The 26,831-nt window shown below is 45.6% G+C and overlaps 1 protein-coding gene across 7 annotated transcripts in view; it reads left to right on the top strand.

Annotated features, from left to right (window-relative positions):
* ZDHHC3 (zinc finger DHHC-type palmitoyltransferase 3) overlaps positions 1-26,831 on the top strand; it is a 62,552-nt gene that overhangs the window by 12,288 nt on the left and 23,433 nt on the right. For all 7 annotated transcript variants that reach the window (XM_053599422.1, XM_053599420.1, XM_053599423.1 and 4 more), the window contains exons 2-3: positions 7,280-7,609; positions 24,704-24,828. In XM_053599422.1, coding sequence (XP_053455397.1) covers positions 7,304-7,609; positions 24,704-24,828 — 431 coding nt within the window. In that variant the 5' untranslated portion in view covers positions 7,280-7,303. The remainder of the gene's footprint in view (positions 1-7,279; positions 7,610-24,703; positions 24,829-26,831) is intronic.

Below are 26,831 nucleotides of genomic sequence, written 5' to 3'. Positions count from 1 at the left end.
GTTGAGAACCGCTGATCTAGATGATCCTTATCTCTAAGCCAAAGGGAAATAATTGCACCTGATTTCGTTAAAAAAGTCTGTGTACAGGTATGTCATGACCTTAATGGTTTGGTTCATTGCCCTTTGTTTAATGTTACTTTATACAGTCCCGACATGCTATTCATGAACACATGTAATGTGAGAATGTGGGTGGGCATGGTGTTATAGAAAAGGAATCTTCACCAAGTACTTTGAGCTGCTTCTAAGGATTTGGTTTTGGACTAGCTAAACAAGAGTTACTCTATGACTTCATTATAGGATCTTGTCTCAAGAAAGCAGGTGAACTACCCTGTTTCCCTGAAAATAAGACAGTGTCTTATTTTAAGGTGTGCTCCCAAAGACGCGCTAGGTCTTATTTTCAGGGGATGTCTTATCTTTCCTGTAAGTAGGTCTTATTTTCGGGAAAACAGGGTAGAACTTGTTGGCAGTTTGAGAGGATCAGAATGTTTGGGACATGGCTTGGCGCCCGTAGCACAGTGGTTACGGCATCAGCCGCATACACCGCGAGTGGCGGGTTCGAACCCGGCCCAGGCCAGCCAAACAACGACAACTGCAACAAAAAATAGCTGGGCGTTGTGGTGGGTGCTGGTAGTCCTAGCTACTTGGGAGGCTGAGGCAACAGAATCACTTAAGCCCAAGAGTTTGAGGTTGCTGTGAGGTGTAATGCCCTGGCACTCTACCAAGGGCGACATAGTGAGACTCTGTCTTAACAACAAAAAAGAATGTTTGAGACACTCATGGATTGAAAACAGTGGTATTTTAGGACCCTCATACATCCAATACAGAACTTTCATGTTTTATGTAATAGTCATCCTTTGACTCTTATCTATAATAAAGCATGGACTATGGAATAGTTTTTTAGGCCAAGTGATAGATTTATAGGGATTTACCCCTTGTTCAGCAACTGACCGATTGAGGTGCTATAGCAGGACTCTGCCCATTGCTAATGGTCCACACTTGGCCAGGCTGGGAGTTTGGCCTAGAGAACCTGTGATGTGCCACAGTGGAATGGGCTTATGAGCTAGGCCTTAGCATGAGCATTTCCAAACTCTTTGAGCTGTCCAGTCATGGAAAGGCAACATGGGAATTGAGTCAGAGGTGGTATACCTCAAGGCTGATCCAGCAACCCAGTACCATGGGCTCATGGGGCACCAGATTCTGCTTCACTGAATACATTTATGTCTCTGGCTAGTGGAAGGGCACACCTGTGATTAGGTATCATGAAGCACATATATTGTACACAGATCTGGAGGCAATTCTCTGGACCATAAGCAGGTCTTTTTTGTTTTTAGAAAATGAGCACTTTAGTCATTTCTTAGTTTGGGCTTCTAGGAAAGAAGACTAGCTGATTTCCTGTGACGTCCCGTACACTGCCCTCCGCAGATCATCATTCTGACATCACACCGTATCTTCACACCGTATCTTGCTAGCTCTAGGGAGCTCCAGAGCTCCAAATCTGGGAATCCATTTCTCCTATGACTTCCTTACCCCACAGGCTTAGTTCCTTTGCCTTTCTGGGCTTCAGTACATTTTTATGTCAGGTGAGAAGAAAAAGTTCTTTGAACGTGGATTACTAACATATGAATATAGGCACAGTGGCTCACATCTGTAATCCCAGCACTCTAGGAGGCCAAGGTGGGTGGATTGCTTAAGCTCAGGAGTTTAAGACCACCCTGAGCTAGAGTGAGACCCTGTCTCTACTAAAAATAGAAAGAAACTGAGGCAAGAGGATCACTTTTGTCCAAGAACCTGAGGTTGCTGTGAGCTATGATGCCTCTAGTGAGAGCACCAGAGTGAGACTATATCTCCAAAAAAAAAAAAAGAATATGAAAGAGTGCCATAAAACCCAGAGTCCAAAAAGTACAATATATATTCCTATAGTTACAATTACAAAATGATCATTGTTCTAGGTCTTTCCTTGGAAAATTATTAGCCGCCTGTAGGAGAAGAAAACTCCATACCACCAAAATGAGACTCAGTCCTTTAGTGCCTCCAGGGCTTGTCAGCCTCTGGACTCAGCCCTCTCATCTATCTTACCTGCCACACTGCCACAGTGGCCTTGGCTACAGCACGGATGTGAGCCTCTCACAACTTTCCTCAGAAGCTTCAATGGCTCACCAGTACCTCTGGGGTGAAATCCCAACTCATGAAATGATAAGGCTTCCTAAAGCACAGCCTTCTCCTACCCATAAAGCTTTTATTTCCAATCACTCCCTGCCCCCTCTCTATACAGCCTATATCCTGCTTATCTAACCCTGCCATCAGCACCACCACTTTCCCTGCCAGCCCTACCCACCCCTCCTCCCTTTGTCTAAGCAGTACATTTCACATGGCTCTGTCCCCTGCTCAGATCCAACTCCTTCCAAACTCCTTTCCATGATGAAGTCTGTCTCACTTCTGGGTTGTTGGGGATTTGGGCGTTTGGGTTTGTGGGGGTGTGTGTGCTGTTTGCCCCTTTGTTGTGCAATTCATCAGTCGTCTATGTGTTAGCATTATTGTTTGTATATCTGTCTGATTTATGGGTCTATTCATTCAAGAACTATTAATTTGAGCACATGTTCATACTAGATACTGGGTTACAGAGCTAAACAAAATGGGACTTGCAGGTTAATAGAAAAAAGCAAATAAGACTAATTGTATCATATGAGGAACCAGAGAAGGGGAAATGGCAGGGCCTGAGCAGAGCAGCACACACACATTATTGTCCTCATCGTCCTTCGTGTGTGAGACCCTGCACAGTTCCTTGCATTTAGTGGCTGCTCCATGAAGATGGGAGACCTTAGAGAGCAAACTGGGAGAGGGGGAGCTGGAGGAGGCTGCCCTCAGAGGGCATGTGCTGGCAGCAGGTGGTATTGGGGATTTGGGGTCCACCATCCTCCTTGAGAGCCTTCACAGAGGCCTAGCAACCATTTCTGCCCAGCTCCCCAGAAGTCAGAACTCATGTGTGTAGGTGGGTTCTTGGCAAAGAGTTCCTGCTCAACCCTAAGGACTGGAATTTCCTAATTCAAAACAGGAAAGGAAAGGGCGGCTATATTTGCCCTTTTTGTTGTTCCGATTAGGGGCAGGGTGAAGGGAACATGTACAGTTTGTTTCACAGTGGGGTTTCCCCCATATCTCTCAGCTTTTCAGTTGGCTGGTTTAAGGAGCAAATCCTTGTTGGAAAGCTACCTCCATTGCTTTGGGGAGGCCTGGGGGCTAAGTCAAGTATATATACTTTACAAAGTAGTATGTCTTGCTTGGTTTCACTTGGGGTATTTTGAAACCCTGAAATGTGGGCTGGAATGTGCCCTTCATTTCACACTTAGTGTCTGGCTCCGGCAGGTGTGTCTTTGGCTGGGTCCTTTTCAGATCACAGACTCCCACTTACCAGTGGGGGGGAAAGCAGAGCCCTTTATACTCTTTGATCTCACATTGTTTTAAAGATGGAACATTCTGGCTACTTGAGTAATGGTCACTTCACCTGCTCTGTGGTCCTACTTGGTGCACACCCTTCACCATTCAGAATATAGCTAAAGCCCTGAAAGAAAGGAGACAAGGTCTCCAAGAAGTGGGCCTGGGCTCACAAAGCTCATATGTTCCTTTAATCAGCGTGTGTGTTAAGTGGCCACTCTGCGCCAGGCCCTGGGCTAATACTAAGGCAGCTTCCACCCTCAAGGACTGTCTGCTGGGGGATCATAGCAGGTATCCTCTAAAGGCCTAGTACACAAGGCCTTTTATAAATACATCTAACAAGATGTAGTTTTATTTGCTTTTTTAGCCTGCAGCCCATTAGCAGTAGTAAATAAAGAGTATGTTGGTAGGATTAGTGACTGTAGGGACAGAAATGACAGTAGCAGGAATGGAGAAGGAAAACTAAGAACCAGACAGCAGAAGTGCCAGAATTCTAATAATCTGAACAGACCAGTTGGTGTGGGGCCGAGACTGAGTGAATTCAGGTAGCCCCTGAGGACAGCATTGCCTAACATACTCCAGTAATTGATGTTCCTGGTAATAACTCTAAATCATTCCAGAAGAAGTGGATGGCAGGAAAAGCTATAATTCCTGTCCTTTTCTTTTCCCTCTTTTCATTTCTTCCTTCCTTTCTTTAAATGTGGTTCTGTTAAGATTTCCAGGTGGGCATGGTAACTTATTCCTATAATCCCAGCACTTTGCGAGGCTGAGGTGAAGAGATCAGTTAAGCCCAGTTCAAGGCTGCAGTGAGCTATAATCATGCTACTACATTCCAGCCTGGGTGACAGAGGGAGACCCTGTCTTGGGGGGCGAAAGATTTGCATGTTAACCATCCTAGTATGTCTGTTCCTTAAAACAAGGACAGTTACCTGGGAAGTTTACTTTTGTGAAAGGGCTTATTCCTTCAGAAGGTATACCATATCTTGTAATATTTAGTATACAAAACATAACACTAGTTTAGTTAAGTTATTGCCATAAGTACAATTAAGAAGGAGCAGTTGTCAAAGGACAGAATGCAATCAGCTCCTCTGAAAATGCTATTAGCACAATTTAGTCACTAGAAGTATTTAAAGAAGGCAATTGTTCTAAATTTATTTGAACATCCACTTATGAAAGCCTTGCCATTTATGATATTCAAAGAACAATCTGGTAGCATACGTAGGTTATGGGGAGATGGCCCTTGGGCACAGGTGGGAGTGGGGTGGATTGAGTTGTAACTGACCATCTTGTCCCACCAGCCTGTTCTGCAGAAGAAGCAGAGTCATGGTGGCTCTGTTTATTTGGTGGACGACAACTGCGTGGACTAGGTATTAGCGGGCCTTTCTGGAAGACCAGAGAGTAAATATTTAGGGCCTGTGGGTCACAACTACTGAACTCTTGCCAATATAGTACAAAAGCCACCAAAGATAATATATAAAGGTGTGGCTGTGGTCCATTTAAACTTTGTTGGTTTTCAGCTTAAATAGTAATTCTGGAAACATGGTTGATATACATACAAATCTGCATGGCAGCAGGAAAATCTAAAAGAATCCTTACAATCGGAAGTTGTCAAATTGTTGAGCTTCCATCAACTCTTAAATCATTATGGGTTATCAGCTTTGTTTGGTTGGTTTTGTGTAAACAGAGTTCAGGATTTTAGAATTTACTGGGCACAGATCAGGTCCCAGATACCCCTAATCTGTGACTTTCTAGTGTCCTTCTGTTTGGTGTTTCAGAAGGTATACCCCTATCTTCTAATGCCTCTAAGTTGTCTGGCAGCACTTAATTGCCACTGTCCTCCAGAGAGCACAGGATTGCCTTGTTGAAAATTCTGGTTGATGGACCAGCAAGGCTTTCACTGTGCTGGAGATGGTTATTCTGTATTGGTCATGACCTCTTGTTCCCTCGTACAGTGTACACAAGGTGTGATAGTCACTGTATTTCTTGAGTTGATATTCCTTTGGTCAAGCACGTGGTACACATCTGACTGCCTTTCAGCCTATAAGGACCACCCTGCATTATTAGTCTGTGCAACTTGTGACTCTATAATGCCTGCCATTTTGAGTAGTCGTTACTGCTCTGCCCTTTCAGCTTTATGAACACGTCCTTACTTTCCATGACTGTACTCTGTTCACTCCAGGTGTTCTTTCTTTTTTTTTTTTTTTTTTTGTAGAGACAGAGTTTCACTTTATCGCCCTCGGTAGAGTGCCGTGGCCTCACACAGCTCACAGCAACCTCCAACTCCTGGGCTTAGGCGATTCTCCTGCCTCAGCCTCCCGAGTAGCTGGGACTACAGGCGCCCACCACAACGCCCGGCTATTTTTTGGTTGCAGTTTGGCCCGGGCTGGGTTTGAACCCACCACTCTCAGCATATGGGGCCGGCGCCCCACTCACTGAGCCACAGGCGCCGCCCCCAGGTGTTCTTTCTTTGATGGAGGTGAGGACATCAGAGGAAGAGGAAAATTGGGAAAAAAGGATAAGGATAACTCAGCACAACAATTGAAAGCCTGCCCTTGCCTTTCAGGGCCACAGTCTTCACACATAGCCTGAAGGCTTTTGAGTGGTTTCTCCTGCTGTATAGTTACTTGAGTTCTCAAAAGACTGGAGTATCACTTACTGTGTCATTGTCTATATTATGGGAGGCTTTTCCACAGTACCTACATTTGGCAGGAAGCTTGAGCCAACACCATTTCTAAATGAGGAAACTGCTTAGTGATGCAGCAGGCCAAGGAGGTCAGCCTAAGAGAGAAGAGGAGGGAATCTGAGCTTTCTTTGTCTTGCAGCACATGCTGTGGACACCTAGACTGTAGTCATCTTAGCTATTTCATTGCTGTCCCCAAAGACTTGAGTTGCGGCTGTTAGAAAGGCTGCTTTGCTCAGCACTTATTTCTGAAGGAATGAATGTTTTTCCTAGAGAGGGTAGGGAACCTGTGGCCTTAAGGAAACTTGTAGCCTTCTGACTGAATTCAAATTTTACATAACAAAAAGTTAAAAGGTGCCCAGAGGTGCAGCAGAGAAAGAGGAAGCTTTCCTTGCCACCTTTGGTGCTTTAGAAAGAGCACTCTTGAAATCAGAAGGCCACAGGTTCCTCACCAGAGTGGCCAGGACTGCAATGTGGGTGCTTGCTCAAGTGAGGGGACAGAGGCCCACAAAGCCCACGGCCAGGTGGTGCAAAAACCTCGTGGAACTCTCCCCTCCCTAGCTGTGGAGGCACTATATGGAGGAGACCTGGGTTCCAGTCCTGCCTCACATTGACATGCTGAGTTTGCGGTTCCTGGACAGCTGACCTTGGGCAGGACATTTACCCTTTAGCAGATGTCCTCAAACTTTTTAAACGGGACCAGTTCACTGTCCCTCAGACCATTGGAGGGCCAGACTATGGTTTAAAAAAAAAAACTGTGAACAAATTCCTATGCACACTGCACATCTTATTTTGAAGTAAAAAAACAAAACGGGAACAAATACTATCACACCGCCTCATGTGGCCCGCGGGCTGTAGTTTGAGGACCCCTGCTGGAGGCTCCCTTTTCATTATCTGTCACAAGAAGGTTTGGAACAAAGTGGTCCTGTTTCACAAAGGCTAAGTTAAGTCTCAGGAGTAGGGAAAACTCAAACTTTACTACATTTGATCTTAGCCAAAAGGCTGAGAAGCCTTGAACACTCACATTTTAAATGAGCAAGGAGTTTAGCAACTTTTCTGCAAGGGATTTGCACATAGATACTTATGGCTCCCTTTGGAAAGGGAATTTTGTCAAGTCTCCTTGGTGATAAGATAACACCAAGTTTCTGGGTTCTTTCCTCTTTCTTGCAGATGCCAGTATGGACAGAATAGCTTATGATGCTTATCCCCACCCACCACTTCCGAGACATTGAGCGGAAACCAGAATACCTCCAGCCGGAGAAGTGTGTCCCACCACCCTACCCTGGTCCTGTGGGAACCATGTGGTTTATCCGTGATGGCTGTGGCATCGCCTGTGCCATTGTCACCTGGTTTCTGGTCCTCTATGCGGAGTTTGTGGTCCTCTTTGTCATGCTGATTCCATCCCGAGACTACGTGTACAGCATCATCAACGGATTTGTGTTCAACCTGCTGGCCTTCTTGGCCCTGGCTTCCCACTGCCGGGCCATGCTGACGGATCCCGTGAGTATGTCTGGGCTTGTTTTGACCAGCCCACACTCTCCTCCTCTGGCCCAGGCATGGCCACAGCCTGCATGCTGCCCTTGGACCTTGGGAATTTGGGAAACAGGAGAGCCAGGGCTGGCTGGGGAAGTGGATCCCCTTGTTCAGAGTTCTGTGAAATTCTGATTAGGGAAGAGGGGTCACCACATGTACCACGATCTGTCTGACTTGGTTGAATGACACTGTATGTACATTGACATGTATATCAGTTGATCCAGGGGAAACCTGGACCTTGGTTAGAGAAGTACAGATAACCTTGAAAACTGGGGCAGATGTTCAGAGGAGAAAGCATGCTGGAGGGTGGGGTCGGAATGGGGCTTCCCAATGCAGATAGGGCTTGAACTGGGTGGATTTGAAATTAAAGCCACATCCAATTCCAGGAATCTGCACGGAAATGGCCTTCACTTTGCTTGGGGAGGTTCATCTTTTCCTGAAAAGCTGGACAAGCCTATTTCAGGCTACAGCAAGTGCCTCTTGGTGAATATCTGTGGGTAAAGCAGTGGTGTTCTGCTTGATGACTTAGCTAAATATACCACGCTGTGCACGTGGCTAGTGAGTGTTTGTGCACCCTGGGATTCAACCCTCTGTTCCTGTTCATTCTCTTGTGTGGGAAAAACAGTACGTTATTGGATAAAGACCTCCTGTGGCTTGTTTCAGTGTGTGGGTGTGCGTGTTTAAGTCAAGAGGGAGAGCACTGCCAGCGGCAGCGACACAGGTCACGTACATTTCCTTTCTATGAGCCCCAGGGAAAGCGCAGTGATGACGATGGGGTCCTGAATTCCTGTCGTGGAAGGGCTCCATTTCTTGCTGGTTCAGGAGGGGCATTATTAATCCGTCCCAAGGGAAGGCAGCTCTCCCAGCTCAATTACACACCAGCAAGTGGTCCAGACAGCACCTCTTCTCCTGCATGTGCCCCAGGGGGACTAAACACACTGTGAGGTTAGTCCTGCTTACAGGATCACGGAACAGCCATCTCCTGAAGAAAATGAAGTACGGGGGTATAACTTAAGTGACCCAAGCACAGGGTTATAAAAAGAGTTTTCCCAGCAACATCAATGTTGTCGTTCTGAAAACAAGTTAAGGACTTACAAATTCTTATGCTGTTCTTGCTATTGGGGATACAGAAGCAGAAGACATTATTTCATTCGGTTCATGGTTTAGTGTCTACTAAGCCCCAGGCATGGTGCCCTCTGTTTAGAGAATGCAGGTGAGGACGGTCCTGTGTGATCAAGGCTATGGCAGAAGAAAACATGATTGCTAGTCGAGAACAAGAGCGAGGACATTAACCACTCCGGGGAGGGGTGACTGCTTGAAGGAGGTAATGCCCGACCCAGTTCTTGTCAAAGCAGGGGACGTTGAGGACAAGAAGACAGGCAGAGGGAGCAGCGTGCACAAAGACTTTGAAAGGCTAGTGTGTGACACCTCTGGGCAGCCAGGAGCTGTTTGGGATGGTAGGGACTGAGGAGGAAAATAGGTTTGGGTTTATGATGTACGTGGGGATGCCAAAGACGAGGGAATTAGGTGATGAGAGGCAGGCTGTAGCCCCTGAGGATTTTAAACAAATTAGACACAATGTTGTCATTTTATAAGGATTGTTCTGGCAGTGGTGAGGAGGAGTGGCACTGGTGGGGGAACAAGATGAGAGGCTGTGTTTATTGAGTGCCTACTCTGTGAGAGGTTCCTTTCAGGGCAACAGATATGGCTGTGAGCAAGACAGACAACAGTCCCTGCCCTCTGAAGCTCATATTCTCATGGTGGGGTCAGGCAGTGAAGACATGATTGAATGAAGTATTTCAGAAAATTGAGGAGGGCTTTGTTTCATAAAACCACGTGACCTGGGTGATATGGTAATGACTTTTTAGGGTGAAGAGGGACTAGTTTAGATCAAGTGGATCAAGGTAGTCCCAGAAGGCCTCTTTCTAGGGTGGGGAAACTACAGCCTTCTGATTTCAAGACTGTTCTTTGTTAAGCACCAAAAGAGACAAGAAAATCTTTCTCTTTCACACTCCATTTTTTTTTTTTTTTTTTTTTTTTTTGAGACAGAGCCTCAAGCTGTCGCCCTGGGTAGAGTGCCGTGGCATGACAGCTCATAGCAACCGCCAACTCCTGGGCTCAAGCGATTCTCTTGCCTCTGCCTCCCAAGTAGCTGGGACTACAGGTGCCTGCCACAATGCCCAGCTTTTTTTTTGTTGTTGTTGCAGCCATCATTGTTGTTTGGCCGGCCTGGGCTGGATTCGAACCCACCAGCTCAGGTGTATGTGGCTGCTGCCTTAGCTGCTCAGCCATAGGTGCCGAGCCTCACACTCCTTTTAATAAAAGAATCTGTTTTGTAAAATTTGGATTCAGTCAAAAGGCCTCACTTAAGGAAACTAGAAGGCCACTTGTGGCCTTAAGACCTTAAGGCTGGAGGTTTACCACCCCTAATTGCAAATGAAGACCCAAGGGCAGAGGAGAGGAACTCCTGAGGCCTGCAGACCTCTGTGACTACTAAGTCATGTGGTACTACTAAGTCATGTGGTACCTCTGTCACTACTAAGTCATTACTACTAAGTAATGTGCTTAGCATGTTCAAGAAACAGGACAAGGGCTGGGTGTGGTGGCTCACCCCTTAATCCTAGCCAAGGAGGGAGGATCACTTGAGCTTAGGAGTTCGAGACCAGCCTGAGCAAGAGCAAGACCCTGTCTTTACTAAAAATATAAAAATTAGCCAGACATGGTGGCATGCAGCTATAGTTTTAGCTACTCAGGAGGCTGAAGCAGGAGGATTGCTTGAACCTGGAAGTTTGAGGTAATACTGTAAGCTATGATGCCACAGCACTCTACTCAGGGCAGCAGACTGAGACTGTCTCAACAAAAAAATAAGAAGGAAGGGAGGTTACAAGACCTGGTTTATTAAAAATGTGGGGAAACAGAGGCCAGAAGAGGTGGAGAGGGCCTGGTAGGGCTCGTGAGGTCGTTGGTTTTTATTCTAAGTGTGGTGGGAAGCCATGAGAGAGGCAGGATGTGATCTGGTTTGCTTTGTGCTTGTGATGGAGGTTTGAAGAGCAACGAGTAGTGGTGGGAGACTAGAGGTGTTGCGGGTGTCCAGACAAGATATGCTGATGGCTCCGCACAAGGTGGAATCAGTGAAGCCAGAGAGAAGCTGTTGTTGGCTTTGGAGTCACTGAGGCCACTAGTTCTCAAGCCTGGCTGTACTGTAGAATCCCTTGGAGAGCTATTTAAAAGTACTGATGCCTGGGCGGCGCCTGTGGCTCAGTGAGAAGGGCGCCGGCCCCATATGCCGAGGGTGGCGGGTTCAAACCCAGCCCCGGCCAAACCGCAACAAAAAAATAGCCGGGCGTTGTGGCGGGCGCCTGTAGTCCCAGCTGCTCGGGAGGCTGAGGCAGGAGAATCGCGTAAGCCCAAGAGTTAGAGGTTGCTGTGAGCCGTGTGACGCCACGGCACTCTACTCAAGGGCGGTACAGTGAGACTCTGTCTCTACAAAAAAAAAAAAAAAGTACTGATGCCTGGGCCCCATCCCCAAGAATCTACTGTAATTGGCCTAAGGGAGAGAGCCTGGGTATTGGGATGCTTTAAAGCTCCCATATCTCTCCTGTTCTTCCAGGCTGAGCGCTGCTGTCAGAAAGCTGACGGAGCAGATAGTCACAGAGTGTGCCTTCTAGAGTCTTGGCTGGAGCAGCTGCGGGATTGCAGGTGCCTCTTATTGGGTGGGAAAGTCTGGGGAGGAGCGGATTGTAGAGGCTTGTGTTCTGGCCAGAGTGCCCCTACATTACATGCAAGCAGAGATGCTAGGTGGGCAGTAGACAGCCAGTCTGGAGCTGGCGGAGGAAGTCCAGATCAGAGAGTGGAATATAGAGGTTCTCGGTTTATAGGAGGCATGTGAAATCAGGGAACTGGATGTTGGGCAGTGGGAGAGGAGGCTTCACCCTGCCATTCCCACTGCCCTCAAGTGTATTTATTCTTTTATACACCACATGGAAGCTTGCAGCCTCTCCACGCACCTCCACAGGCTGGCCCTTGCAGTGGATATAGGAGACCAGGATTCTCGCTGTGGTGTATTGCTCCATTTCCAGTCCAAAATGGGTGAGAGCTCTAGACTTATCCCAAATGCAAGTTAGCTTCTCATAGGTAGCCCAAAAGAAAACTGGGCCAAAAAATGAAGAATTTGTTAAATATCATTAGTAAGGCAACCAACTCAAAGCATGTCCTACAAATGTGGCCCCTCTCAGGATTTTCATGTCAACGCCTCCCTCTCCCCACCCCCAGCACATGATATCTTATGCAAAATCCAGGATGTAAAACAGAGAAGTGGGGCAGCAGAGATGGGAGCTCCCAGCTCCCATCTGAGCCCAAATGAAAAGCAGATCAAGTTAGAGCTTCCTCACTGCTACTGCAGGGATCTGTCTGTAGATAGGGGTTGCTTCAAGGTTCTCAGGAGTTCCCTAATGGGATTATAATGTTCTGTATCTTAAGAACTCATGTTGCACACATTTTTCAGAACTTAACATCCAAAGGTTTTTTTTTTTTTTTTTTTTTTTTTTTTTTTTTTTGGCCGGGGCTGGGTTTGAACCCGCCACCTCCGGCATATGGGACCGGCGCCCTACCCGCTGAGCCATAGGCGCCGCCCCAAAGGTTTTTAACAGTGTACACATTATGTATCATTTTGTTTCATTAGCATTACTAGTTTAAAAAAAAACAAAACTTTTATAATCTCCCTGCAATAGTTACTGTGCCACTTCCAGCTTGGAAATTCTTATTCCAAGTGTAAAATCAGAACACTTGCAACCACCACCGCCATCTGTGTGTAAGTAAATGACTTAGCAGCCCTTTACTCCAGTGCAGCAGTAGATGGGTCCCCAGAGAACTTGAACAGAAAGGGAAGAGAGAAACGACTGGCGAATATGTAAGCGGCCACCTTGGAGGTGAGACCACCATTTGAGAAACAGGGTTAAAGGGACAGGCCTGTAAACAGAGGGAGGAAGACAAATGGAAAGAGGAGCAGGTCCGCAGCTGATAGGCTGGGCTGGAGGCATTGCGGCCGGAGTGTGAGTTGCACTGGTGTTGCTCTCCTGATACCCTCTCCTTACCTACTCCAAGGTTGTGTAATAGCATTAAAGGAGCTTTCTGTGTTCCCGAAACACTTCAAACATCTAGAGGTCTAAAATGGTTCCTCTTGCCCCAAGGAGGCAACTTCTTAAAGATAACCTGGCCTCGGAAACCTTTATGTCTCTCTTTTTTCTCATTCCCAGTTCACCACATTTTATTTTCCAAATACTTTTTAATTCTTATCCTTTGAATTCCTTCAGGAATCCTGAGGAGATTCCCTTTAAATTATAGATCTGGGACAATGCCTGTCTCCCAGAAGATGCTTACTGCTGACAGACATAGCTTGTTTCTTTTTGTCCTGGCTGCCAGGAAGCTCGAAGCCAAGAGTTACACAATCACAGCAATTGTATAAACCCTTACAATCAGCATATTTTTACCCCTCCTTTCTTTGGATCAACTCTGAGTCATGTGTTGCTTAATGATGGTGATGCACTGTAAGAAATGCACTGTTACGTGATTTCATCACTGTGTCCATCACTGTGCAACACCATAGAGTGAACTTACGCACACCCAGATAGCCCGCTGCACAGCGAGGCCGGATGGTATACAGGCTACCAACCTACCCAGCATGCTGCCGTTCTGAATCCTGCAGGCAACTGCGACACAGTGGTAAGTGCCTGTGCATCTGAACATGGAAATGGTGTAGTAAAAACACGGTGTAGTCTTACATGTGGTCCATCTTTGACCCAAACATATGACTGTAAATCCGTTCAACTTAACCACATTGTCAAGAGAAACAAAATTCATCTGTCTGCCTGCCACTGCCCCCTCCCTTGGAATTTCACCCTGTGAACACCTCTCTATAAACAGACTGCCATGACAATCTCAGATCACTTCAGCCACTGATTTTAGTTTCAGCTGCCAAAAACCATCAGTGGAAATGTTGGGGCTCACATCAAATATGCAGCTGGTATTCCCTCTTGGAGTCTCTTTCACAATCTTACTGAGCATGTGCAGTAAGGAGCAACTGGTTCTTATATGCAGAACCAGTTGGCACGATGTCTGTCCGGGGCAGGGTGGGGGGGAGCAGAGGAAGAGTAGCATGTGCGTCCTCCTGTGACAGGCTGAGTAGTGCAGGGTGCAGCCAGAGAAAGGCCTCGCCCATCTTGCCCTACGTTATTGGCATCTTGCCTGGGTCAGGTGAGGGGAGTTGCCCCAGGGTCCATTTGGATAGCTTGCTGCATTCTCCTTCCTGCCAGGCAACTCCACATCTGCTGCTGCGCAACTGATTTTCCAGTAGTAAAATCTTTCTGCTTCCAGAGAGAGAAAGTGACCCATTTGTGGACCACATACCTCCTACTTTTCTGTGGAGGAGACAGATGGTCCTGTGATGCAGGCCTGAGGCTGATCACTCTGCTCCCTAGAGGCTATGCACCTGGAGCAGTGCTCTGTGCTCCTGGGAGAGTTATTAGAGGGAGCGTGTCACACATTAATCCCATGGTCCTAAAGTAATTTTCATTGTTGTTGCTTGAAGTGGATGGGAAATGTTGAATCCTTAAAATCATTGGCAATTTTCTAGAACCTGTCTTCACTGCTTTCCACTGTGTCCTTTTTACACTCATTTTTGTCCTAGATACTTATTGGAACAAGACTTATTATCCTAGGACTATTTCATTCTTAATATTAGTGTGCTGACATAATTGTTGGCAGTAGAATGAATGATACTGTGGCATCAAAGCATAAAAATAAAAAAATCTTCTCTAAGTCACTTAATAAGAAGTACCTGACAAGTACATGTTCATCCTCTGGTAGTGGCCTAGGGCCCAGATTTGACTTGCCTGGGTCTGAATCCTACCTCTGCCACTTCTTAGCCATGTTATCTTGGGAAGTCACTTGACTTGCGTACTTTAGTTACCTCATCTATAAAATGGGTAATATCGGAGTCTGTACCTCATAGATTTATTGTCAGAATTAACTGACAAAACACAGTTCTGTTATAAAGCCTTTGGCACTGTGCCTGGCAACTCAATAAATGTTGTATCATTATTATTCAGTGTGGGTTTATTAAATACATTCTTCATGCCAGGCCCTGGGCAATTTACTGGGCTACAAATTGACAGACATTGTCCGTGCTCATGGAATTTACAGTCATTTAGAAGAGATGGTATGTAATTAAATGTTCTAATACTCATACAATTTAATTACATACAATGTAATTAAATTAAGTGTTCTAATACTCATACAAACTGTGGTAGCACAAAGGCTCAGTGATGGTTTCTACCATGGGTGTGGCCTGGGGTCGTAAGAAAGAAGGCAGAAGGGGTGATCTCTAGGTTCGTTTTGATTTGGTTATGAGAGGCAAGGTGGTACCTGGCAGGTGGGAAAGGAGGGTAGATTGGGGCACTGGAGGGCAGAAAGAAAAACTTAGAGCCCATGGTGCCTTTGGGAGACTCTAGGTCAACCACAGCAAGAGACTGTGTAGGGAGGGAGATAGCATTGAATTGGTGGCCCAGGGCTGGGTTGTGGTGGCCTTGTAAGCCCTGCCCAAGTGCACAGCCTCTAGGGAGCCATGGAAGGCTTTTAGGCCAGGGGAATAAGTGATTGGATTCACTGGATTCACATTTTAGAAGGTAAACTCTGGAAATCAGTGGGGAGAAAGGACAGAGGTAGGGCTACAGGATGCAAGGGAGAGACTAGAGGCAGGAAGGTCTGGGAGATCATCTGAACTCAGTCATGATAGCGGTGCGGCAGGGAGAGCTACACACATAGGATTCTAGGTATAGTTTGGGCAGGATTAACCTGGTGGCGTGGGTAGGATGTGGGGCAGAGGCTTAGAATCGGGGATGACTACTGGATTTCTGCTCTGATGACAAGATGGATGGATGTGCCACAGGCAAGTAAAGAGAGAATTGGGGGGAAAGTCCAGGGAGAAAGGAGTGTGTTCAGTTTTAGCTGTGCATGCATGATGCCTCTTGAAGATGCGGAGGTCAACATTTGAAAGATTGTCCAGAAGAGAATGCAGAATGAGCAGGGAATCAGAGCCTGAGGGTCGCTGGATGGGCGATTTCACAAGCAAGGGGAAGGTACAGCCCCCCAGACAGGGAGAAGAGGGCTGAGAGTTGGCCTCTGGGAATTGCTCAGTGGTGAGACTCATTCCCTGGCGTGGAGGGGACGGTGCCAGAAAGTAGTGGACTACAGAGTAAGTGAAAGGTGAACAGAGACATCAAGCACGCAGGGCTTCAGGAAGCTTAGCTACGAAGCGGAGGGAAGGTGTGGGGTAGGCTGAGAACACGGGGCTAAGGTCAGAGGTAATAATAAGGGGCCCCTGAGAGCCAGGGTCAGCTGGGAGCCTAATCCCCCAGGACAGTGGGACTGGTGGGTCCAGGGAGGTAAGGAGTACACAGGGCATTTAATTCCAGCAGTTCAATAGTCTCTGAAATAGAAAAGGTTGAGGTGGTTACTAGAAGTGTGGGCTAGCCACTAAGAGGAATGATTGGTGGCATCACATCACACCCTACCCCTACTACCCAAACACACACACACACATACACATTACGTATTCTCCCTACTAGGAACTCAGCGCTCTGTGCAGAGGCTGGAAAGGAAAAGAGCTCTGCCCCGACCACAGCAGAAACACTTTCACAGTTTCTACACACTTCTTTTAAACTATATATAATTTATTCCACTATGGGCCCAATATACACAGTGGTATGATTTTTTTTTTTTTTTATGTTTCTGACTTTCTGTGTACAAAGAGAATATACTTCAGAATGTTAATAGTACTTAATCTTGGGTTATCAAAGTGTGAATTTTTCCTTTTTTAGTTTTTCATCTATATTTTCTTTCTTAAAAATCACAAACAAGTATTACTTTGGAAATAAGGGAGGAAATAGCCGGGCATGTGGCAGGCACCTGTAGTCCCAGCTACTTGGAGGCTGAGGCAAGGGAACCACTTGAGCCCGAGAGTTTAAGGTTGCTGTGAGCTGTGACACCAAGGCACTCTACCCAGGGCAACATAGTGAGACTCTGTCTCAAAAAAGAAGAAATGAGGAAGGAAAAAAATCAGCACATTTGGATCTGCCAGGCTGTAGTGATGTGGAATCTTTAAGACATCCCTGTGAAGTGTGTAAGAATGAGAGGAGTAGGTGTGTCTCGGTAGTGCAAGTGAGACAGCAGTGGCAAAAACGTCTTAGCAGGCCTTCCAACCCCTGCCATCTGTCCGGAATTGTACAGAGAAAAGTTCCTTACCATGAACTAAGAACAAGGAGTTCTTAGTTCATCTCATCTGTGGAGACAAGCCTGGAAGAGCATGATACTCAAAAGAAAGAAAGAGAGGGGTTGGGTAGGGGAGTAAGGGGAAGGAGGGAGGGAGGGAAGAAAAGTTGTCTGAGACAGAACCTGGAAAGCTCATGTCTCCAGGCTGGCCCAGCTGCTCTCTGGCTCTGAGAGATGGGCCAGGTGGCTTGGCAGGTGGGGCCTGTGCTGGATGGGAATAAGCCTTCCAGGTTTATGCAAATAGAGTCACACTAGAAGGGCACACTTTTAGAAAGGCTCAGCTGCTAAATAATGTCTCTAATCATGGTTTGGAATGAGGCAATGATGAGAATACCACATGAGAGCTGATTGCCCTTCTCAACCTTCCTAATGCCGTGGCCCTTTAATACAGTTCCTGTTGGTTGCGACCCATAGGTTGAGAACTGCTGGTTTAGAGGTTTCCTCTTGTAGCCCTTTACATGGGGTCGTTGGGGCTTACAGCAAATTCTGGTGACTGGGACTTTCTCAAACACCAGGCCTGAACAAAAACAACCTGGGCTTTCAGTTAGAAAAATTTAGCCACACTGCTTCATGTTCTTGGGGAAATGATGTCCCTTTGCACGTTTTTCTCTTATGCTTATGACAGTAGTGACTTCAGCTGTGATGTGGTAGTTTCAGGATCTACAAAAAGTCATGCAGTTACCAAAACCAAATTATTTTTTAAATTAAAAACAATGAAAAATAAGACCCTCTGGGCTTTTAAGAGACCTTTTCCTCTGCCTAGATCAGTGCCCTTCCCAGGCACTTGGACATCCACTCATGCTGTGTGATCTGGGCTCTGCCTTACCTTCATGAAGACCTCCAGACCTGGGCCCTCGCCAGTGCCTCAGTGGGGGCCCTTGGATGTCTCATGATTAGCTAGTAATACTGTCTTGGTTACACACTTCAGGGAAGATGGTCATATTCCTTCTTTGGACAGAGCCTTCTTGAGGTTTATTTTTTTGTTCAGGGCTTTACTGTATTTCCTTATTGCAAGAAATACGTGTTTGTAATAGAACATTTAAGAAATATACTCAAGAAAATCCAAAAGTGCCTGTGATCCTGCTGTGTGAAGATAACCACTAAGACTTTTGCATGTCTCTCTGTTTTAAGAGATGAGGTCTCACTGTTCCCTAGGCTGGGCTCACTGCAGCCTTAATTCCTGGGCTCAAGCAATCCTCCCACCTCAGCCTCCTTAGTAGCTGGGACGACAGACATGTGCCACCATGCCTGGCTTTTTTTTTTTTTTTTTTTAAGGGTGTATCTTTGTCTTTTTTCGTGTTTATATGCATATGTGTGTGTGTGTGTATATATATATATAAAGCTATCATAGATGTTTCCTATGTCAATAGTTATGTATTTTTATAGCATATTTATTATATCCAAAACTATATTCTAAATGGCATTGTACACACCCTGTGGTCCTTGCATATATATACCAAAGTTTGTTTGCTTTTAAAATTTCTCATAGACTTTCCTGATCTCTGACTGCATTTTGCTGGCCAGATTTTATTTCTATATCATTGAACTTAAAAAATATTTTTGGCCAGATACGGTTGTTCACACCTATAATCTTAGCACTCTGGAAGGCCAAAGCAGGAGGATCATTTGAGCTTAGGAGTTTGAGACCAGCCTGGGCAACACAGAAAGATCATGTTTACAAAATAATAATTAATGAAACACTTCAGAGAGTTGAAAGGGTGTAACATACCTCATCTCCATCTCACTGTCAGTCCTGAGCCTCACCAGTGAAACGAGCACGTGTGTGTGAACAAGTAACCTTTAGATTTTCTTATTGCCTCGTTGTCTCCTGCTCCTCATGAACCCTCAGCTCCTCATCTTCAAGACACATCAGTGGGGCAGCCGTCATTACTCTGATTGACAAGGCAGCCACACGCTGTCCTTCTCAGGAGTTAACAGGTCCTGCCTGAGGCAGGAGAAGGGGAGGCTCAGCAGAGCCACATGCAGAGGAGGCTGGGAGGTCTGAAGGCCTCTTTCTCCTCCCAGGTGCCCGTCCCCTGAGCAGCATCTCCCAGGATCTTCCCAGCCTTCCTCAGTCCTCCTGCCTCCCTGCACTCCTGATGCCCTGGTGGCTGTGCCTTTCACCAGTGTTCAGCCTCAGGCACCTCGCTGCAGATGCACATCTAGATGTCCACTCAGTGTTGAGGCCTGGCTCCGGTAGATTCTTCATCCTTCCCAGGATGTTTGGCATGGCACGTACTTTGAGGAGGGAGTTGTTGGTTGATTTGTCTCTGCAGTCTCCTTAGCTGCAATCTTTACCCATGGTGAGTCATTTTCTTAGCAAAAGACAAAACTGCAGCTCCTTTGCATTCTCTGCATTTGAAGATTTTTCTGTTTCTTCAGTGGTTCTTTCATTCTCAGAATTCTTTTGTTTTTTTATTTTTTTGTTTTTGTTGTTGTTGTTGTTTTCCGAGACAGTCTCACTATGTCGCTCTCGGTAGAGTGCCGTAGCATCACAGCTCACAGCAACCTCAAACTCTTGGGCTTAAGCGATTCTCCTGCCTCAGCCTCCCAAGTAGCTGAGACTACAGGCACCTGCCATAACTCCTGGCTATTTTTTTGTTGTTGTTGTAGTTGTCATTGTTGTTTGGCAGGTCCAGGCCAGGTTCAAGCCCGCCAGCCCTGGTGCATGTGGTTAGCACCCTAGCTGCTGAGCTACAGGCATCAAGCCTCAGAATTCTTTTGTAGGAAGAGTTTCCAGAATTCTTTTTGTAGGAAAGGTTTTTTGTTGTTTTTTTTTAAATTAAATCATAGCTGTGTACATTAATGCAATCATGGGGTACAATGTGCTGGTTTTATAAACAATTTGAAATGTTTTCATCACACTGGTTAACATAGCCTTCACTGCATTTTCTTAGTTATTGTGTTAAGACATTTATATTCTATACCTAGTAAATTTTGCATGTACCCTTGTAAGATGTACCATAGGTGTTCCACCAATTACCCTCCCTCCACCCATCCTCCCCTCCTTCTCCCCTTTCCCCATATTCTTGGGCTATAATCTTATGAAAGCTATAAATTGTTTTCATAGTAAGACTGAGTATATTGGATACTTTTTCTTCCATTCTTGAGATACTTTGCTAAGAAGAATGTGTTCCAGCTCTATCCATGTAAATATGTAAAAGGTAAAGTCTCCATCTTTCTTTAAGGCTGCATAATATTCTATAGTGTACATATACCACAAGTTATTAATCCATTCGTGGATCGATGGGCACTTGGGCTTCTTCCATGACTTAGCAATTATGAATTGGGCTGCAATAAACATTCTGGTTTGAATATCTTTGTTATAATATGATTTTTGATCTTCTGGATATATACCTAGTAGAGGAATTGTAGGATTGAATGGCAGATCTATTTTTAGGTCTCTATTCTCCAAACATCTTTCCAAAAGGAACGTATTAGTTTGCATTCCCACCAGCAGTGTAGAAGTGTTCCCTTTTCTCCACATCCATGCCAACATCTCTGGTTTTGGGATTTTATGATGTGGGCTAATCTTACTGCAGTTAGATGATATCTCAAAGTAGTTTTGATTTGCATTTCTCTGATGATTAAGGATGATGAGCATTTTTTCATATGTCTGTAGGCCGTGCATCTGTCTTCTTCAGAGAAGTTTCTCTTCAAGTCTCTTGCCCACTCTGAGATGGGATCACTTGTTCTTTTCTTGCTAATACGTTTGAGTTTTCTGTGGATTCTGGTTATTAAACCTGTGTTGGAGACATAACCTGCAAATATCTTCTCCCATTCTGAGGGCTGTCTGCTTGCTTTACTTACTATGTTCTTGGCTGTGCAGAAGCTTTTTAGTTTGATTACGTCCCATTAGTGGGTTTTTGATGCTGCTTCAATTGCCTGGGGGTCCTCTTCATAAAATATTCGCCCAGGCCGATTTCTTCAAGAATTTTCCCTGCACTTTCTTCTAGTATTTTTATAGTTTCATGTCTTAAGTTTAAATCTTTAATCAATCCAGTGAGAGTCTCTTAGTTAATGGTGAAAGGTGTGGGTCCAATTTCAGTCTTCTACAGGTCGCCAGCCAGTTCACCCAGCACTATTTGTTAAATAGGGAATCTTTTCCTCACTGAATGTTTTAATTGGCTTGTCAAAGATCAAATAACGGTAAGTAGCTGGGTTCATCTCTTTGTTCGCTATTCTGTTCCATACATCTACGTCTCTGTTTTTTGTGCCAGTACCATGCTGTTTTGATCACTATCGATTTACAGTATAGTCTGAGGTCTGGTAGCAGGATTCCTCCTTCTTTGTTTTTATTTCTGATGTATGTAATGTTTTGGCTATTCAAGGTTTTTTCTGATTCCATATAAAACGAAGTATTATTTTTTCAAGATCTTTATAAAGTATGACGGTGGAGCTTTAATAGGGATTGCATTAAAATTGTATATTGCTTTGGGTGGTATGGACATTTTAACAATGTTGATTCTTCCCAGCCATGAGCATGGTATGTTTTTCCATTTGTTAACATCTTCAGGTATTTCTTTTCTTAGAGTTTCATAGTTCTCTTTATAGAGATCTTTCACGTCCTTTGTTAGATGAATATTTCATTTTCTTTGGTACTAACTGTGAACGAAATAGAGTCCTTGACTGTTTTTTCAGCTTGACTATTGTTGATAGATGTAAAAGCTATAGATTTATGAGTGTTGATTTTGTAACCTGAGACACTGCTGTATTCCTTGATTACTTCTAAGAGTTTTGTAGTAGAATCCCTGGTGTTTTCCAGATACACAATCATATCATCTGCGAAGAGTGAAAGTTTGATCTCTTCTGACCTGATGGATGACCTATGGATACCCTGATCGCCTTTTCTTGCCTAATTGTGATGGCTAAGACTTCCATTACAATGTTAAAAGCAGTGGAGACAATGGGCAACCTTGCCTGGTTCCTGATCTGAGTGGTAATTTAATTCCATTCAATACAATATTGGCTGTGGGTTTGCTATAGATGGCCTCTATCAGTTTAAGAGTTTAAATCAGTTTAAAAAATTTTTTTTTTTGTAAATAGCTGGTTGTTCAGGCAGGCGCCTGGAAGGCTGAGGCAAGAGAATCACCTAAGCCCAGGAGTTGGAGGTTACTGTGAGCTGTGACGCCACGGCACTCTACCAAGGGCGACAAAATGAGACTCTGTCTCTCTCTATATATTTTGTTGTTGTAGTTGTCATTGTTGTTTGGCAGGTCTGGGCCAGGTTCAAACCCACCAGCCCCGGTGCATGTGGTCGGCACCCTAGCTGCTGAACTACAGGTGCCACGCCTCAGAATTCTTTTGTAGGAAGTTTCCAGAATTTCTTTTTATAGGAAAGGTTTTGACACCCAGTCCTCATCCCTTCTGCTCTGAGAACCTCTCATTTGGTCTGGTGTAGCCCGTCAGCCCTACTTCGGGGCAACAAGGGATGCTCTGCCTAAAACCCCCACCTGTCACCTAACCCACACTCTCCTGGGCCCACTCAGGACTTGGGGCAATTTTGGATTCTCTTGTTCTGATGCTGCTCTGACTGCATGACTGTGCTGTCTCATGGATGACCACTGAGTTGTGGGCCTAGTGCTGTGCAGACCTGACACAGGGCCCTCGGGCAAGAGGGTGAGGCCCCAGTCTCAGCCCATGGAGGTCACTTGACCTGGTGTCTGGCCTGGTTCTTGTTTGAGAGCTGGGCCAAGCAGGTAGAGTTCCCCCACTTAACTTCTCCTGTGCTCTGTTAATGGCTTAAGGGTGCCATCACCTACCAGCTGCTAAAAATGGAAACCTTATTGAGGTTCATGTCCTCCCTTTCATCACCCCCTCCACTATCACAATTTTAAATTGTTCTCCACACCTTTTATAGATTGAGATCTAGGAATTTTTCTCCCTTTCTTCTCTTCCAGCCTCAGTCTTTTCATAACTCAGTCCTTCCTTACTAGATCATCAACAGTAACCTCCTAAGTGGTGTCTGGGATTTTTAATCTCTCCTTCTCATCTGATCCATACAGCACAGGCAACTGAGCTTTCTTCCTGAAGACCAGTGTTACCTAATGGCTCTGGGCTGCCTATAAAGAAAAATCTCACCCCAACCTTTGGGCCTGGCATTCAGTGCTCCACATGACTGGCCCCTGCCCATCAATCCAGCCTCTCTGCTGATAACGCATACCATGGGCTTAGCACACTGGTTTTCTCATCATCTCCCAAATATACCATGCTTACCCTCACATCTTTGCCTATGCTTTTCCCCCTCTGCTAGAATCCTTTTTTCTCACAGGCCTACCTAGCAAGCCTCTGCACTTTCCTCAGGATAGCTCTTAAACATCTCTTCTTAAAATTTCTCTGATTCTGCTGGTTAATTTGCTGCTGCCTCCTCTGTGCTCCCTCAACACAAACACACAAATGTCTTCCGCAGCATGTAACCCCTTTTACTAGAATTGCTTGTTAGCCTCAAAAAGACCATGAGCCTCTTGGGAGCAGAGACCTTTGATTCCTGAAGTCTACAGCAAGTAGGTGGGAGCAGAAGGTTCAGCAGCAAGTAGGTACTTGGTGAAGGTTTGATTGTCAAGACCCTGTTCAGGACTGTGCACTGCCCACTTCCCTTCTGTTTGGATGGGTACACAGTGAGAGCACATTGTTATGGCATTTTGGTTGTGCCATTGGCTCCAGGGAACACAAAGTATTCACGAGCATGCTAATGGGATTGGCCAGCAAGTCACAGAGCATTCTGGCTGGATAGCTAGTCAGATACCTGAGGGCAGTGGCTCCCAGTTGCTTGTGGATTCACAGAGAACTAAATACAGGTTACCAATCCTTCATAACAACAGTATTGGTAAAAATAAATGAATAAATAAAACTTGGTCCCAATAAACAACCCATTAACATGTACAGTTGCAATTTTTTTTTTTTTTTTTGAGACAGAGTCTTACTATGTCACCATCAGTAGAGTGCAGTGGTGTCACAGCTCACAGCAACCTCAAACTCCTGGACTTAAGCGATTCACTTGTCTTACCCTCCCAAGTAGCTGGGACTACAGGTGCCCACCACACCACCTGGCTATTTTTTGGTTGTAGTTGTCATTGTTGTTTGATAGGCCTGGGCTGGATTCGAACCCCCCAGCTCCAGTGTATGTGGCTGGTGCCATAGCCGCTGAGCTATAGGTACCCAGCCAGAGCTGCAAATTTTGATTTGGGGAAAGTGGACTAATTAGATACATACTCATGAATGAAAATGCAGAAAGACAGGAGCTGTTACCAGGAAATTTAATGTAGACCAAAAAATAGGCAGTCAAATCCTCAGTAATATTTATATAGGAAAGAGTGGATTCAATGAAAACATTAGCAAATGAAAATAGAAAATAATCCAGAGAGGTGGAGCCTGTGGCTCAAAGGAGAAGGACACCAGCCCCATATGCCCGAGGTGGCTGGTTCAAACCCAGCCCTGGCCAAAAACTGCAAAAATAAAATAACCCTATTATTTAAAAGAAAGAAAATAATAAAGAACAATGTAATTCTTCGGTGTAGAAAATTCGTCAAGGAATTAATGTGGGCTAATGGCATTTCCTCAGAAAATTCTTGATTAATAAATATTCCTTGGTGTTGACATAATTCAGAAGACAGAGTCCACGTGTTGGGATCACAATGTCCTGTCTCTGTGTGTGGTTGCTGCTTCTCCCCACTGCAGACCTTAGAACCGATTGAACCCCCAGCCTAGCTGTGATGCCTTCCGTCTTTCCTCCAGGGGGCAGTGCCCAAAGGAAATGCCACGAAAGAGTTCATCGAGAGTTTACAGCTGAAGCCAGGGCAGGTGGTGTACAAGTGTCCCAAGTGCTGCAGCATCAAGCCCGACCGAGCCCACCACTGCAGGTACACTGCTGGGGTCCACCTCGTGTCCCTTCCCACCTCTCCTCTTCTCTCCCCACCCCCCATATGCTCACACTTGCCCCTCTGGCTGGGAAAGGGCATCTGGTGTGGGCTCAGGATACCCGTTACCAGACTTGGCTCTGGACCTGCTGTAGGACTTGGGTGGGCCCTTGACTGTCCCCTCCTTTGTTTTGGTATGTATAAAATCGAAGGGAGGGCGGTGCCTGTGGCTCAGTCCGTAGAGCGCCGGCCCCATATACTGAGGGTGGTGGGTTCGGGCCCGCCCCGGCCAAACTGCAACCAAAAAAAAAAAAAAAAAATAGCCGGGCGTTGTGGCGGGCGCCTATAGTCCCAGCTACTTGGGAGGCTGAGGCAAGAGAATCGCTTAAGCCCAGGAGTTGGAGGTTGCTGTGAGCTGTGTGAGGCCACGGCACTCTACCGAGGGCCATAAAGTGAGACTCTGTCTCTATTAATTTAAAAAAAATAAAAAATAAAAAAAATCGAAGGGACTCCTGCTTTTCCTACCTTACAGGGGTACCATAAACAAAACTTTAAAAATCATTCTGTGAACATCTAGTACCTGGAGGGTTTGCCCTTGAATGCAGGCTTTCTTTTAAAACAAAACTTTTAGAGTTTATGACTGTTGTAGAAATAAACTAAAAAGGCCACTTCCTCATCTTACCTGTGGTGAGTTTTCCCTTTTGTTTTCGGTTTGTTTGTTGTTTTCAGTCTTCTTTTTTTTTTCGTCTTTTTTTTTGTTTTCAGTCTTCTTGATGAGAAAACACCTAGCTAAAAATTACACTGTATCATTATAAAGGAACTATAAATGCTAAATTATAGAAATGTCATTTGGCCTCCTTTTCAGACTGGTATGTGTGTTTGTGGTGGGGAGGGTTTGTGGAGGAAGGAACTTGCTCCTGGTGCTGGAGGTCATCCTTCTCAGGCTGAGGCTATGGAGATATTGGGTTGTGAGAGAGCTGAGTAGCTAACAGGCAGCATTTCCATGTGGGCCCCGCACCCACCTCTTGGAGGAGAGTCATCAGTCGCCAGTAGTCAGATTCCATGGTCAGCTCCTCAGCACCTGCTGTGTCCCAGGCCCTTCAACCCGCCCTGTCTCCTCCTTAGTCATCTTGTTTTCATCTTCCTGCCTAGATGAGGAAATTAAGGCTTAAAGCGTTCAAGTGACTGCTCCAGGTTCCCATAGCTGGTAAGTACTAGAAACAGGATTGAGTCACAGTGGCTCTGACTTTCTGTCACAGGGCCCTGTGCACTCGAACTCCAGTTTGGGGATGACTCGTATAATTTTGTTTATTTATAATCTAATAACAACTTTCATCTCTCTAAAAAAGAGAGAGCTGCAGACCTCCCCAACTGGTTGCTGCCTACTTGAGCGAGAGGACCGAGGAGCTTGGGCTAGGGCTGGTGGAGATTGCTGTCTCCTGACTGGGTCTCTGATCAGCTTCCTTCTCAGATCTAATTCAAGGCTGGCTTCTTGTGCCTGAGACAGGGGTGTCAGTGTAGCCTTTTCCGGCCACAGGAAAAGGAGCCAGCTGTTTTCTAAGTAAGCACCACCTGAACAGAAAAACCCAGTTTCTTATTATGTGGTTCCTTGGGTAGCCCAGTGTGGCTGGGCATCATCCTTGAAGTTGCAGAGGTCAGTGTTGGAAGTCCCGTGTGGTCCCTAGCCACACTGTGGGACCTCAGGCCAGGTGCTGCCCCTCTCTGGGCCTCAGCCTTCTCCTCTGTAAAAAGAGTTATTCCATCCTAGCTCATTGTGAAGGCTGAATATGAGTAATTGCATGAGTCACCTAGCTCAACAAGCGGAAGATACTTGTTAGTAGGAGAATGTAAGGAGTTAGGGATGTGCTGGGTTTATACAGGCTGGACCAGTAGCTAGGAGGTGTTAACTTTGTAGAAAAGAACTTTTTGTCCATCACAGTGTTTCTTTTCTCTTCCCTCCCTGAGTGCCCTTGGCTGCTCCCTGCCTGGCATTTTCCTCACCACCT

Source organism: Nycticebus coucang, chromosome 8 (assembly GCF_027406575.1).
Source record: "Nycticebus coucang isolate mNycCou1 chromosome 8, mNycCou1.pri, whole genome shotgun sequence".
In the NCBI taxonomy this organism is placed as follows: Eukaryota; Metazoa; Chordata; class Mammalia; order Primates; family Lorisidae; genus Nycticebus; species Nycticebus coucang.
This window is presented reverse-complemented; position numbering and strand designations above follow the sequence as displayed.